Source organism: Mastacembelus armatus, chromosome 13 (genome assembly GCF_900324485.2).
Source record: "Mastacembelus armatus chromosome 13, fMasArm1.2, whole genome shotgun sequence".
NCBI classification, from domain to species: domain Eukaryota; kingdom Metazoa; phylum Chordata; class Actinopteri; order Synbranchiformes; family Mastacembelidae; genus Mastacembelus; species Mastacembelus armatus.
Genome location: NC_046645.1, coordinates 13,647,980 through 13,664,276, shown reverse-complemented (window position 1 = coordinate 13,664,276; position 16,297 = coordinate 13,647,980). Strand labels below are relative to the sequence as shown.

General features: G+C 41.4%; 1 protein-coding gene across 1 annotated transcript in view; it reads right to left on the bottom strand.

The window, feature by feature from the left end:
• rtn4rl1b (reticulon 4 receptor-like 1b) overlaps positions 1–16,034 on the bottom strand; it is a 123,134-nt gene extending 107,100 nt beyond the window's left edge. Inside the window, exon 1 of the mRNA XM_026321481.1 lies at positions 15,759–16,034. Within this exon, the coding sequence (XP_026177266.1) occupies positions 15,759–15,771 (13 nt within the window). The 5' untranslated portion in view covers positions 15,772–16,034. The remainder of the gene's footprint in view (positions 1–15,758) is intronic.
• Positions 16,035–16,297: the final 263 nt, after the last annotated feature.

Genomic DNA, 16,297 nt, shown 5'->3' with positions numbered 1-16,297 from the left:
ACAGGCAATCATCGTGGGACAAACAGGCGTTGGGTTAGTCAACGTAGAACATTATGCAGGGCCTGCACATGGACACACACACACACACACACACACACACACACACACACACACACTTAAAACACAGCACAGGGTAGGAAGAAGGAGAAAGAAAGCGCAATGAGTTCCAGCAGTACACTGCAGAGCCCTTTCTTCCAGACATATGACATTTAGTCAGTTATCATAGCTGTCAAAACAAGCACAGTAGATGATGGCGTGGGAGACAAACAAAGAGGGAGGAGTGGGGAATAAGTGGAGGAGAGGGAGCTAAGTTGAGCTCAGACTGGTGAACTGTGAAGTGGAGAGAAGCTTGAATGATAACCAAACAGAGACAAAAGACAGATCAAGCAGTATTTAAAATATCTGACAGTATAATACAGAAACTTTACAGCACTGAAAACTGAAGGTCAGCATCCGTGTTTCTTCTGCTAACTTTCTATTCTGCACTGCTCTCATACCACACCCATCTAAAATTACCCTCCACTCCAACCACCACATGATGGGCCCTGTAGAGTAGGCTTCTCTTGAACTGAGGCTGATCACAGAGTGCCTCACTGTGGACACATCCAGGCCTGGAGGCATGCCCTGGGGAGGAGAGGCCTCTGGATTCCATTGCAGAGCATTGCATGTTCAGCTGGTCCTCTGATGATCTAGTTCTATATTCTCTGCTCCTGTCAGGGTGCCATTAGGTCCATGCAAAGAGACTGCATTTACATTAACATGTTGTTAGTGGCCACCATGGATGGATACTATCTAATATTGCTTTGATAGACTACACTAAATGCACATCCTTGTCTGAGAAGACTGTTGATTATCATTCAGAGTAGTGAAGCCACAGGCTATCCCCAGAGCAAGATGGAAGTGTTTAATGACAGAACACAGCTCAAAAATGCCATCCTTTATCATGGCTTGTTGCCTACCCCCTGCTGCATCATTACTAATACAGGTGGATACATTTGGCACTGCAAGGTGCAGCAGTCTTTCACTGCTCCTTCAAAAGTCTTATCATTATGTCGCCATTTCCTTACTGTAGCTGCCTTAACAACCTGAAACCTTCTATTCATTTTCCAATCCTTCTCTTGGACAACCTCTGTTGCTCCCTCATTATCATACATTGATCGAAATAAAGGACTCTGTTCTGAGTCACTCTGGGCTGCACAGTCCCGCGACATCCCCCTACTGCCTCATTAAACTACTATTCATAATCCCTGTGGCCTTTAAATGCTAAATCATCCCCTCTGTGTTTTTTGGTAAAATACCTCCCATTACGGAACACTTGGACAAGTTAATACTTGAAGCAAATGTGGTTTCCATTGCTAGCAGTGAATGTAATGCCACCATTTCTTTTGAAATGCACTAGGTTGCCTGTTTATGGCATGTGCAGCACTAAAAGCCCATATTTTAACACAATGGAACTTTAGAGACTGCACGTTGCTGTCCAAATATCAGCACATGAAATAAGGGCCACACTGTGTATCCATTACTTGTTGGTGCTCGTGGTTCTTATTGTTCTTACAGTACATTTTTATACTTCTGCCTAATATCCATAATATAATGTATTACATTAAACCTTCGGAATTCGGAGTAACAATATGACCTGGCCAATGCCTTTTACTGGGTTAAGCATCTCAAACTGCTTTTACTATCAGACTTTCAGACCTCACTTGTCTACAACAAATAATAATAATTTAAAAAAAATCCTGAATCACTTAAAAAACAATTTAAAGGTGAATGCTGAGACAGTATATTGAAATTAAATAGACAAGCTTACATTCTTTTACAGGCACTTCAAAAAAAAAAAAAAAAAAAAAAACATACCTAAATTAAACATTTCTGATTTTTGATCTGTACACTAAAATATTTTAGGGGTTTCACAGCAAACTGACATTCTTAAGTTATCACAGTATACACAGTGACTCCAAATATAAGTGGATATGTGTTGTATACTTAAGATTTATCTGCAAGTGTGTGGGGTTATGATTGTAGGCAATGTATAGGCATAAGCAGGCATTTCTCTTTTTTCACTAGGAGAGTTTTTTTCTAAAATTTAAGCCTAAAAATGTAAGATTAATTCAAATACCACCAATTTAAGATTATTCAATAGTATATCTGTGTATTCATATGCCCTGCGTATACATGTGACTGTTCGACATTACTTGGCCGTAGCTTGCTTAAGCATTCATTCATGCTTTGTCCTGAAGAAGGAGATAGTTCCTCGAAGCACAGAAATAAAATGCAATTTATTAGGGGAATCAAGTTGTCATCATGAACTTCTATGAAAACCGAAGATTGCAGATTTCTGTTCATTGAAGTTCAAACGCCTTTCTAAAGAGTATCATAACATTTATAAAATAGCATGGCTTTATCAGCTTAGATACAATAAAACTCCTGCTGATTATTATTTTCTAAAGCAATTCATATGTTTCTGATGGTTATATCACACAATATTGCTTGAGCTTATAGTTCTGGCCTTATAGTGAGCACATTTAATGGAGAGCATCCCTTACACACTGTGTCAGTGTGCCATGGGCCTCTAAAGCAAAAAAAACAGTCTGGACCCAAGGCAGTGTGCACAAAATTTTTCTGAATAAATACATGTAACTTATTAAGTAAGGGTTCTAAAGAAATACAGCTGCAAATGCAGTAGCTCAGATATACAGTAGCTAAGACTGCTCGTGCTACAGAAGGAGCTCCTTTAGCCGTCCATATCTCTCCTCCTGCTGTGTCGTGTTCTCTGAGGATCCCTCTCATGTCTTGCGCTGGCCTATTAGAGTGTACATCCAGCCAGTGCCACATTAAAATCCCTACAACCCTGTGCTTGATACAGCACATATTACATTAATATTCTCCCACTGATTAGAGACCCATGTGCCATACTGACTGGGGTGTCATCTGTGCATCATCCAGAAAGGGAGTGACAAGGTAGGGCTACTCAAATATATGGTAACACTGCATGAATTTTTCATCTGCCAGCAGCTGTTTTCATAACCTTTTCTCAAGGCGGCCACTGTGGACTCTGCAGTAGCAGAGAGTCATTGGTACACCAGGCTTGGCAGAAACAGGAATCTGTAGGAGTGCAAAAAAGCAGAAGAGGTGGGGTTGTTGGCCATGGTGGCAGGTCAGCTGCAGGGGGACGAATGTGTTGGTCTCCTGGGTCTTTGGTTAGGTTTGAAAAGACAACAGGCCCGTGTGTTGTGATGAATGGATGTCCCTGGCAGGTTTCCCTCAGAGGGAGTCAGGCAAGAGACAGGAGGCTTATCCCTGGAGAAACTGCCTGACCCTCTGTGCCAATTTGGGTCCTGCTGCTGGTGCATGATGGGAAAGAGAAATATCCCTCCCTCCTTTTTCCTGCCCCTGTGAAGAGCACCCTGACCTGAATACAAATTCGGACGAATAATTCTTGCTTTGTAGATGAGGGCAGACGTGACTTTTTGAGTATTCATCATCTGACACCGCCCTTCTACAAAACACACACACACACACAGACACACACAGACACACATACACACACACACACACACACACACATACACCTTGCCTCTTCAAGGTGAGAATTTGGGTGTGAGGACTGCAGCATCATGCTCTGGCTTGTGAGCCAAGTGAGAAAGCACAAGAAAAGACAGGGAGAACACTGTGAGGAGAGAGAAAAACAAGCAAATGTGACTGCACAGTTGTGAGCTGCAGCCCCAGATTCACAATCATACTGGGAATCACAACACTTTTTAATAATTCAGGGTGAATAGAGGAGAAAAAATTCTGCAGCAAGCAAGGAAGCCAAGGAAATGACATGGTGAAAAAGAATCTAACAATACTCCTCGTACAAAATCTGGAGACATCGCTGAGTGACTGCTACCTGTATAGGGCTATGCTATGTGTAACCATATAGAAAATTCTTTTAGTATAGAAAGTTACTATTGCTACTTGCTCACTCTTATATTCTCTGGCAACTGCCAACTTCACTCTGATGTCATAGTTTCTTGGACGGCTGTGTTTAAAAATGTCTGAATTCTTTAAAACAAAAATTAAGAACTATTAAATTTTACATTGTAAACAAAACACTCTAGACTGTGATCTGCTTGTACGTGAGGACACAAACAAAATGACAGTTTGTACAATTATCATCGTTCGATTTTTCAATTTGTCAAGGCGCCTATCCGGTTTCCCAGACAATGCTTTTCCTTTTGCATAGAGTTAAATTGTAATTGGGTTTTGTCTTAAATGAATCAGTTCATTTGGTTGTTCTACTTCTCCCAATCCTTGCCCAACCCACATCTCATTATGATCCACTATTCTTTATTTCTTACCACTGGCATAAACGTAGCGAGCAAAAAACATTTGCCAATTAGTCTAAGCCCCTGTGATTTAGCCACTCTTGCTAACAATTCCAATTTACATTAATTATTCATTTTGAGGCCTCACACTCGGTTATCCCCGCCAGAAAGGTTTGAAAGAGGAAGTGCTGCGGTGAGATCTAATTGTTTTTGTTGACGCTGTTCTGTTTCAAATACCACTACTTAGCATGTCTGTTGTCGAGTCTTGATAATGGCTGATCATTTTTTTGTGAATATTCCTTCATACGCACCATGATGAAATCTATTATGTCTTGTCTCGTCTGCACAGTATCTTCAAAATATAGAAAAACATTTGGATGTGCGTAGGATGCCTACTACTATGTGGGTATACCAAGTGCTGGTGTGATAATGTTTTTCTGTGACCTTTGTCACCTCTTCAGTCTGTCTTTATAAATCTGCAAATTCAAAATGAAACAGTGCCACTTATCCTGCAGACTCTGTAAGAGACAGCAGATCAGGCAGAAAATAACACCTTGGCTCATCGTTCATACTTCTATCTCCTTTCCATGTATTGTTTATTGTTGTGACTGGAGATAAGCTGGAGCTCTCTGAGTGTGTACAGAGCTGCAGGTGCTGAGCATGCTAAACTGTGGGGTCACCGGACTGATGCTGAGAGGTCACGGCCTTTATGTTCAGACATACTCTTCAGGGACTGCAGCTTTCTTCACCCAGTGTTAAGTCTAAACACAAATGCTATCGCACGTGCATTCTTAGACATGTCTCATTAGTCATAAAAAGAAAAAGAAGAGAGAGAGAGAATTGAACATACCCACAGCAGGACAGAGCTTGACTGCAGGCTGACGGACCAGACCTGGCTAAGTGTCAACACCAACCGAACAGATGTTGCATGCTTGTTGCTTTTCCAGACTGTAGACTAATTTGCACAAATAGTGATGGAATAAGTCCATTATTTACTTATAACAAAAGTTTAAAATGAAAATTTATTTGTTATTTCTTTTTTAACTTCTGTTTTTGACATTTTTCTTAATTTTTAAGCAGTTGATTTATTGATTTATTTATTCATTTTAGCACTGACGTATTTGTGGCAACAGAGGTATTGAACTCTGCTACATCTTCAAGGCTTGTTTTCCCCGCAATAATCCAGGAACCATTGTGACAGCGGTTTGCTGAAAACATACATATTCTCTAGTGTTACACAAACTATAGTGGCATGGCAGGACGCTGAAGGGAACTTCATAATATGACTCGCCATCTTATCTCAGTCAGCATGTTTTCTTCTTAAAATTTGTCCTCTGTGTTTTGTGTTTTCAAGATGTGAAATAAAAATTCTCGAACTGTCAAAGTGCAGCTGCCAGGTTTTCAGCAACCGGCAAACCAACAGTATATATGAGGCATCATGAGGATAGGTTTCACTGAAAGTTGTGCCGTTTCATTTATTACACAACACATAACATAACAGTTTATAAAACAGAACTTTATCGTACAAACTATTGTGTTTCTCACATTTGTGATCATAATATCACAGTCTACAGGAGGACAATGTGGGCCATGATGAGTAGATGAGTAGTGTATGGAGAGAGAAAGCTGAAGCCTTTTAGTTCTATAGAAGTGGTTGCACCTGCTAAGTGGGAGGCAGAGAGCTGAAGAGGGCTCATACATTCACGGATGTAACAACAATAGTGTGAATCTCCAACAGACAGGGAGAGTGTGTGTGTTTATACTGTACACCTGCAGCCAGATCGCCCCAGCTGCTCCCACACAGCGCCAAGAGCTGTTCCGATCAGCAGGATGACAGTGCCATCATCGCATGGTTTCATAAGCCGAGGTACTTTGCACAGAGATGAGAAACCCAGTAAACGTGTGCATTCTAACAGACAGCTGTGAACCTGTGCAGTGTGCGTGCTTGCGTGTGTGTGTGTGTGTGTGTGTGTGTATGTGTAGTGGGGCCTGCAGTGAGGGGACCTAACAGATTGGGCTGTGGGCGCCTTCTTCTCACTGCCACATCATGTAGCTTGTACTGTGTGGAGACTGTGGGACAAGGATGATGTTTACATCAGAAACAAGGTGTGAAATTTAGAAATAAACACAGCTTGCTGAAATACTCTTCGGCGAGGGAAGCGCAGAAAGCATGTTGCAACACAATTTTCAACTCTTCTGTTTTTAAAATTTTAAATATAACTGTTATTTTAGCCATTGGATAAATCCATAAAGGCTTTGTTTGCATTTTTTTCTCAGGTGTCATCTGGACTGCTCCACAGAAATTGTCTTTTAACTTATCGATTAACTTCCTTCTGAACAGTGGCCATAAGCTTTCCCCTTCTGTAATAAAATGTGTGAATGTGTTTAAAGAATGTAATTTTAACTCATACTGTGTGGTCAATCAATAAATCCCATCGAAAATTAAAAAATATAAGTAGAGTAAACAATGAAAGATGCTAAATAGAACACATTTGGACAACATGACCAGGTTTCACTGTTCTGTTTTGATAATGGTTTGAAAGTTAAGGGCTCAGACTGGTTGACAGACTGATCAGTAGATACAGGAGGGCTCTGTCTGCAGTGTGCACTCAGTTACCTAACTCACAGCAATTGTTAACCTCCCTATCCATCAGTGGAGAGAGCAGCCTTAACACAAAAAAACCTGCTTCTTCCATTAGAGCCCTGACAGAGCCTAATGCCTGTCCTTGTGGTCTCTCCCTCTCTCATTGGCCCTGTGTCTCTCTGTTACAGTAATGACGCCTTCTGCTTGTATAAAGTGAGCAACTAAACAAGTCTTTAATAATACTTTTTGTTACCTTCTCCTGAGCGCCTCTATGTTTTCCCTTGATACCCTCGTCTTTGAGGGATAAAGGGACTCACACTGGCAATAGTGTGAATTAGCACACTGACACATAAGGATGAAAGACCAGTTCTTATTATGGCCTAAACGCATGAGCGCACTTCTGGGAATAGAGATGTGTAAATGAGCTCCACACACCAAGTGCCGTCTTTTCTGGGCTGTTGTTTTTGCTGTTTTAAATAATTGACAAGGCTGAGCTTGTGAAGACAGGGACAAATCTGCTGAGTTAATGTCCCAGCCAGAGGAGTTTTAGCACCAAATGCTATCAATCCCTCCTACATAGAATTGTTACCGCCACGGCAGTTCATAAATCTTATGTATCCCCGGCTCAGCAATATAACAAGTCAGTATTCCGCCAGCGTGCTCTGTTTATTGTTTCACTGGAGAGCTGGAAGCGGATGACATCTGCTATATTTACCCTCTAGATTACGTTCCATTTCCAAACAACACTTTAACGTCAGGCAGGTCTCTGCATTGGGGCTGGGGACATATTAGCGTGATTGCTGAGGGCAAACTGTAGGCTGTTCCCAGCCATCTGGGGAATAAAGATCCTTGTAGTTTTAGTAAGAGTTCGAGCTGTCAGGGATGCACACATGACTTAGACAGTGATCTTTTTTACTAGGGTGTTGGGGTAGAGTCATGGCAGTGTTCACTGTCAGGCTGTGGCATCTCTGTGTTCCCTGGCCTCCTGCGGGAATTGAGCAGTGTGTGATTGAGGCCTTGACTGAGAGCAGCAGCTACAAGACACAGCATACATGATGGTGTCTATCTATTAGCCTGACAGTGTTTGTCTTGTTTCTTTTTTTTTTTTTTTTTGTTTTTTTGAGTGCAAGTGAGGTAGGATGCAGCGTTCTCTTCAAGGTCCTTTGCCAACCACAGTAAATGGGTGAAAACCTCACTTCAGAATAAAAACAGCTCTGAGCTTTTCCCTTTTGCTCATCATTAAAATCATAAAAAACAGCTACTTCTGCACTGCCAAGGGGAGAAAATCCATATCTGATGGTGTTTTCATACAAACGGCCTTGCTGCGCCTTCAGACCACAATACTATGACATCTGTCCCTTTGTTGTTTCACAAATGACAGCGCACAAGATGACAAAATGTTTTGAGAAGCGTTTGCTTTCCCAACCAGAAAGGCACCTGGATTTTAATCTCAGCAACGTGCAAAGGAAAGTGCTTCGTTAGGATGCACAACTGCTACCCTGCAGAATTAAGGTGACTGGAATGTAAAACAACCAGCTACCCATTTCATCACACCTCACTACTGTCTCTGCACCTCCATCCTAAAGCAGGGTCTCCCCAGCCACACCTCTTGCCAAAGCAAAATAAAATAATAAAAAAGAGCTGCAAGATGCCAGGGTAGTGATGCAGTATAATATCAGCATTACTGAAATTGTCTTACTGCATGCACCATGTGTCACAATCAACATGTCGTTTGAGTCCAGCCAAGGTTCTGTACTTTTTACCAAATAGTGGAATAATAAATACACTTATCTCTGGCACACAAAACAGCACCTTGCACCTCTTTTGTGAGTTTGATGCCACGTGTTTATGATGCAAGGTCTTAATGGCTCAAATGGTTTCTGCGAGTGAAAGCCAATGCTGAAGAGCAAATGCTTGTTGGAGAAGGACAAAGACAGACAAATGTCACGGTGCTTCACACTCATTCAGAACTTAGAAATACACGAGGAGAGAGAGTGAGAGGGGTTGTTTCTGCACCAGAAATAGATTTCAGTGTGATAGTGGTAGGCTGTGGACACGGTAGGATGTTTCTGACTTTAGGCAGATGATGTGGAAAAAAAAGAGAGGGTAAATTGAAACTAATAATTCCACTCCATTTGTATTCCCACTATACAAACCTTAATATAAGGTCAAAATATGACTCTGCTTTAACAAATGACTGAATGTAAGACCATTCTAAGACAAATGTGAGGGGATTTGCATATAAAAAGATGGGTGATTGTGAAAAAGACCTTGGCCCATATTCTGTAATTACCATTAGCACATCTGTCTCTCAGTCCTGCCTTTTAAATAATAGTCAACCAATCCTCTTTTTCAACCACCTAGTGGATTCTCTGGCGCATCCTCTCATTCTCCTCAAGTCATTATATGAAACAACATCTGGTGCGAGCCTGTATCTAATCAGTTACTGCAATAAAATCATGCTGCTTTCAAAGAACGGTTGTATCAGCAAAAACAGCAATCCTAAAAATTAGATGAATACAATGCTAAGTTCTTCCTGAGCTGCACCTCAGCTCATCTAGCTTGCAATGGCACCCTGCAATTACCCTAATTTAGATATTTAGAATTGCAGTCAGCAATAAATGGTTCTGTAGTTGCAGTATCACAGGCCACATCGTACATTAACATCGCAAGGTTGGAATTAATCCTAACAGGCTGCAGCAATTACCTGAGCTCTGACTGTTCCTTAAAGTCAGTCTGGACCGTGACAGACGTGTGAGCACAGATAACATTTGCCAGAACACTGACACAGCCAATATTACAAGCACTAAGCTCAGATGTGACTGTGACAGTAGCCTGTCTCATTAAAGCCAGGGGCAAGGAGTGGAGCTGTGGAGCAGGAGGTGAGTAGAGCAACAGAGCCAAAGACAGGAGCCTTGGAAAATGGAAAGATGATTGTTGTTCCTTTTCCTCTTCACATTCCCCACACTGAACTGAAATTTTCATTTGGTAGAATTTGTAAATCTACGAACTGTGAATACACACACTGAATAAGCCAATGTTTTTGTGTCAAACATCTTTAAATAAATGAGTTCTGACTGTGACATGGATGGTGTGTGAGTTTAATCAGAGGCATAATAAACAGGATGAAGCAATGCCAGGAGATCAGTTCAGATTTATTGTCACACAGGAGCAAATGCATGCCATTGAGTACATAACCAAGACATAACTGTGCTTGGGATCTCACATGCCAAATTACAAATCTGTCTCTTTCTGTAGTTGATAATAAGAACACCAAATAAATGTGTCTGACGTTTCCTTCTTGCCTTTTCTTAACCTCTACTCTATCTTGCAATGATATGCCACTCTATCTTGAGGATTTACTAACTCCCAATGCCAAAAGGGCAGATGCCCAGGTGCTGGTGTAGCTGAATTGCTGTCCTCAGCACACAAAGGCAATGTCGCCTGGGGAGGATGGCTCAGGAAGGGGAAGAGCTGTCAGAGTAACAGGAGAGCACCTGGGATTACTGTCAACAGTCTCCTGGACTGTCTCCCTGTGCCTCTCTCCAAACCTCCCTCCTGTCTCCTAAGATCCATGGCATTCTCATTGACATTGACCTTTAAACTCCAATTAGCCACTTAATCAGAAATTAATTATTAATATTAGAAAAACCAACAGGGCTTAGGTTGTTTGTCTCTTTCACCTCATTATCATCCGCTAATGGCCATCCTTGCATCTAATTTCCACAACAAAAGCTGAAGAGATGGCGTGTGCACAAGAATCAGGTGATTTTTTTTTTTAAAGGGCAAACAGAGATGGACAGAGTTTTCCATGCATCCTCTGCAATTTTCACCTCTGACTCCTCTTCCAAGTTGGAATGTGCTGTGCATTTAATCATTCAGATGCCTCTTCAGACTGCATTAATAAAAGAGTCCTCAGATACATAAGAGCACTGCATCCACTTCTGAACTCCGAGCCCTCAGTACTAATTCGGTGTGAAATGGTTGACAGGGAAGTGTGAAAATGGCTCCTGGGGAAAAAACAGTTTGTGGCAAAAAATGTCACATGCACACCAGTCACTGCCATCTTCTCCACACACACACACACACACACACACACACATGCTTGTTAATTATTTGTCATCTTCTGTTAGATGTCATGCGGTGATACAGTGCTAGAGGCTTCCATGGTAACACTCCTGAGTATTGGTCACTAAATAAAAGGCCTTTGGCTAAATAAGATGCTGGGAATGCACTGAGAAAGCCAGAGGTGCATTGTGTGGTAGTATAATGAATGTGACTCAGCTATCCAGTAATTGGTAATGTTCCTCTGTCAATTACCATTGACACTGTGAGTTATAGGCTAGATCTACAGACTACGAATTGGTCAATTTGTTCATGTTTTTGATTGCCTCATCCTATTCCATCAAAACATAAGATAACACAGAAAATATAAAGTGTTAGCTTATGCCATTCATATTCCTGCATCTATTGGATGTTTTGATAAGGAAATTCTGCTATTTTAAAGTGCAGAAGTGAATAAGGTCTTAACATTTACATTTTTAAACAAGTGTCAGGCAGGAGTAGAGATGCTGTCCTCCTCTCAGATTTGCTTTCTATTTTTCAGGCAGCTTAGAAAGATTTAGGGGATCAGTTTGAGGTTTATATTTTTTGCTCCTCTCTACATTATCCTCTTCACTTCGCTTCAAACCTCCTCTCCTCCAAACCCTCAGTCATCAGTCCACACTGCCTCTCACCCACACGGAATCACAAGCCAGACTGGAAAATACAACAATCCAGAGTTGACGAGGAGTGATAGCAGATGGCTGACACTGTAAAAGGATTAGGAATCTATTCTCTTTAAATAGAACTCTGTCTGGTCCTCTGTGATGGCTGAAAGTTTGTGACATACAGTGACTGATGGGTATTTATTTCTCCTGTGCAAATTCATGTTGTCATACCAAATCACTTGCATGGGGTTCTGTTTATGTCTCCTACGCAGGAAAAGCCTGTTTGTCCTTTGGTAACAAAGAGAAACAATTTTGTTTTCATGATTTCAATATTTTGCCTTTTAATCATCAAGATAGCACTTGAAGTCTATGAGTCACATCATCCCTTGGTTGAAAAACATCTCCCTGACAGAAGAGAGCAGAGGATGTGTCTGTCTGTGTGTCTTATTTGATACTGTGGAGAGCAGAGCTGGAGCTGTGTTGGCCGCTTTGACGGCACTGACACAGGTCCCAAAGACACAAACTGCACAAGTGAGCAGAACTAGAAAGCTGAAGCGCAGAGGCCACAGGTGTTTCCCTTGTGCCACGTTCACTGTGTTGAACTCATTCATGGCAAATCCTCCAGCCTTTTCTGCTGTTACTGAAAACAACATGATCAATGTACTTCTTTAAAGTCACTGAATGTAATTTAGGTTGATTTACAAAATATAATTACTAAATGCTACAGCATTTCATAATGACTGCAAGTAATTATCTCAGTATATTGTCCGCCAGTGGAGCCAGAAGATTGGAACCAGACTGTTTTTTAAAATACATATGTTTATGACAGAATGTTCTAAATCTCTATTAATTAATATTCATATGCACAAACATAAAGCATGCATGATCTGTAGTGCCATTACAAACCTCTTTGTTTTCTCTGAACTAAGTTCCATTAAAAAAAGGTCTCATCACATTAAATGAAGTCAGTGTACATTCAGTTCCCAATTAGTCTTATCTTCTCGGTGTGACACAAACAAAACATTACCATGTTTGTGTACGTGTAAACGTGTGTGTATGTGTTTGTGTGTGTGTGTGTACTCTTTAAGTGCTGGATTTATGGTCGATGATGGATTACCTTAGAGTTCAGGTTTAAAGGTCATAGTAGAGTGTGTAACACTAATTCATAAAACTGCTTATCAGTGGTTTTTCATGTTTTTAGTACAACTTTTCTGTGAAATTCTCAAGCATGTTTCAAACCTTTGCAAATTGATTTTTATGTTGTTCTGAAATGAATACAGAGCTTCCTGACTGTGGGAGAAAATCTATGATGTCCAGGTCAGCAATACAATTGCAGTACATGGGGTAAAGCATCAAAAATCATGGGGGTGTGTTGAGTATACATGATCAACAGAGCAGGGTGTGTATATATGTATACCTTTGGGTTTGACTGGTTTCACACTGACATTTATTTTTCAGCAAGCATGAGAATTGCGTACAGTACCTGTTTATGTTTTTCTTCAGTGATAATTTGCCTCATACTGTACAGTCCAAAAGTTAGCATAAATCCTTAGCTGATCCTCCTACAACTGCATACCATGTTGCAACAGATGCAACACGTCACAGCATGGTATATTCAGTGGACGTCTCGTCTTTTCCATCTCAGAGCTGTTCTGACACATGATCCCTTGTGCCGACTCTATGGCTGGCTGGTTTTCATAAAAAGGGAGAGTGTGAAACCGAGACAGAGAGATAGACAGGAAAGTCTAGACAGAGATGTGACATGTATGTTTGCATGGGCTACATAAATGTACACATATCCCCAGAAACTCACTCACTCACACATGCATGCATGTAGTTGTTGTCTAAGCCACAGAAAACACACACACACCCAAGCATAACCACCATTCTGAATGATCAAACAAAGATATTGGGGCTATGCAGGATCACCTGCACTTACATACACACCACAACTAATGTTACACGTGTCTTGACATACTATTTTGGACATGACTATACCTTTTGCAGCATTGATCAACCTGTACAAACTCATAGCAAACACAGGTATAGATCAGCAACGTCTGAACCAAAATGGCAACTATTTCCAGTCTATTAATATGGTAATTTGGTACAGATAGCCACAACATGAAGTCAACTTGAGAGATATTGACAATGTGTGATAGCTAAGATACTTCTCTCTGATTTCTCTGTGTTTGTTAATGGTAAATGTGCCACAGTAAATGGTGTGCTCGATGCAGCAGCCAGGCCCCCTAGAATGTGTTATTGTAGGTGCAAATAAATTCAAATTCACTAGAGAACTTCTGCACTGTTCCTGCCAACACTGACGCATCTCTGCCTCACTATTGTAGACTCAGACATGCTGGCACACTGAGCACTTTTGGCAGACTGGTGAAATCTGTACTATGAAGTTGTTTGTCTTGAATTAAGTGATTTTCTGTCCGGCACTGTGCAGTGGTAAGACAGCTTATTCACGTACAAAAACCTCGGACAGGGCAGGGATAGAGCATGTTTGCAGTACAAAATCCTCAGATGCCCATTACCTCCGGTTTCATCTCTTTTAACCCTCTACATAAATGGAAAATGAATGCATGCTGTGGGAAATCATTATCAAATATAATAGCATTTACCAGCATGTCCATTAGTTTGACACAAAACAGTCAGGCATGTTTGCTCATACAATAAACTCCAAAGAGCTTCTTCTGGAATGCACACTGTGACTCATGCCAGCCCCCCCCCCCCCCCCCCAGCCCCCCAAAAAAATTCCACACTTCTCATAAATGATAATAATGAGCTATTCACTTCTTGTAGAGCCTAATCAGTTATGAGAACCTGACAGGATGCAGGTTGAGACAATAAGCTGCTTTCCTCAAAGCTGTTATGGCCATAAGTACTCATCACAATAGTGGGTTTCATCTCGGCTGTTGGAACAGCAAAAATCAATCTAATGGCACCACAAAAACATGCTGTTTTTCTCTGCCCCTGAGGCACACTGCAAACACACACACACTCAAAACAATGGGTTTTCAAAAGATTAACCAAATACAAATATAACACCAGCAAAGAGTCTCATATTTTGACCCCCCACCAAACACGTCTGTGTATGTGTGTGGTGTGTGTGTGTATGTCTGTGTATGTGTGGTGTGTGTGCGTGTGTGTGTGTGTGTGTGTGTGTGTGTGTGTGTGTGTGTGTGTGTGTGTGTATGTGTGTGTGTTTAAAGGCTTGACTGTCCTTTTTACTGCAATGATATAATATAAATCATGTAAAATAACACAAGTGCAGACTTGTAAGCCTGGTGCAGTGGTTGCTTAAGTGGGTTCTAAGGACCTCCAGGGCTTCCTGAGGGGCCTCCATGGGCCCCTGTACAATGAGGAACTGTTTACTTTCAATATTATTTTACTCCCTTGATAATGGCACAATGGAGGCATGCATAACTGTAATCTATTCTCATTAGAAGCTTTACTCTCCTTACTGTTGTCAGACAGCAGATACAGCAGACAGCTACACAGATGTATAGGCTAGGCAATCAAATCCTACACAGAATGAAAGAAAGAAAAATCTTCTTTGGACCAATGATCATCAAATAAGACTCTGGGGTCTAACGCATATCTATCTGGGGCATCTTGATATTAAAAGTTTGGGGACCTCTTCCCTTTTATATGAGGTGCTAAAGGTCCTGAGTGGTCATATTAGTGTGTAGCCAGCGGATAATAACCTTGTGAACTGTGGTTTGAGCCATCGCATCCAGATGTACTGGCACTGGCGAATAATAACGCTTCAGCCGAGTGCAGTGCTCGCAGAGATAGCCTTGTGACCCGGGTACAACTCATAAACTGCACTGCGGCATCAGCTGTATTAATATCACAGAGCCATCCCCATGTTTCCTTACACAGATGAATATTTCATTCCCATCGTCTGTGCGTGTTGTGCAAATTAAAGATGCCCTTCAAATGGCGCATCGCCTGTGATGAAACAACGTGGTGCCACAATTTAAAACATCTGTTTTCATAAGAAGTGTCCTGCGCTAGATTCATAGCCTATTACGACAAAAGCTGGGCTCATATTAACTGCATTATAGGCTGCTATTAAAATCTAGGCAAAGGAGAAAATCGCCTAGTGTGATTCATCTGGGAGGGGGGGTTAAAGTTGAGACTTACCCCTTTTGAACATTTTGTAGGCCTAGATCTATTTCGTCTTCTGTCCTCTGAGAATCATCTATTCTTATATTCCAGGTTTTAAAACTTGCGCGCTGTAGTTGGGAAGTTGATCCGGAGCTGTCGCGTCTCGTCGCGTTAATGTCAGTTGTCACTCCTCTGGATTTTCTTGCAATCCACTCTATTGAGTTGTACTGCAGACTGCCGTGGGTCTGATGAGAACTGACAACAAATATCAATCTCCTTTTTCCACAAAAGTCTGGCGGAGCTCAGTCGGACCTGGGGAATTTAGGCGGAAATCAGTGCCGAACAGACGCACTAAAAAACCATCCCCTCAATCCGAATTGATGATAACTCCAGCGCGTGTGATGACCGCAAAGACACAGCAGGCTGGTCCGATACACCCGCTGATAGCAAACTCCTCTTTACACACAAATGATCGTAAATGCTGCAGATCAGTTCTCGGGGCAAGTCGACGGTATAAAATACATGCAGTCTCCAAAACCCACTGATACTTAAATTCAAGTGGCCAATCTCAAATT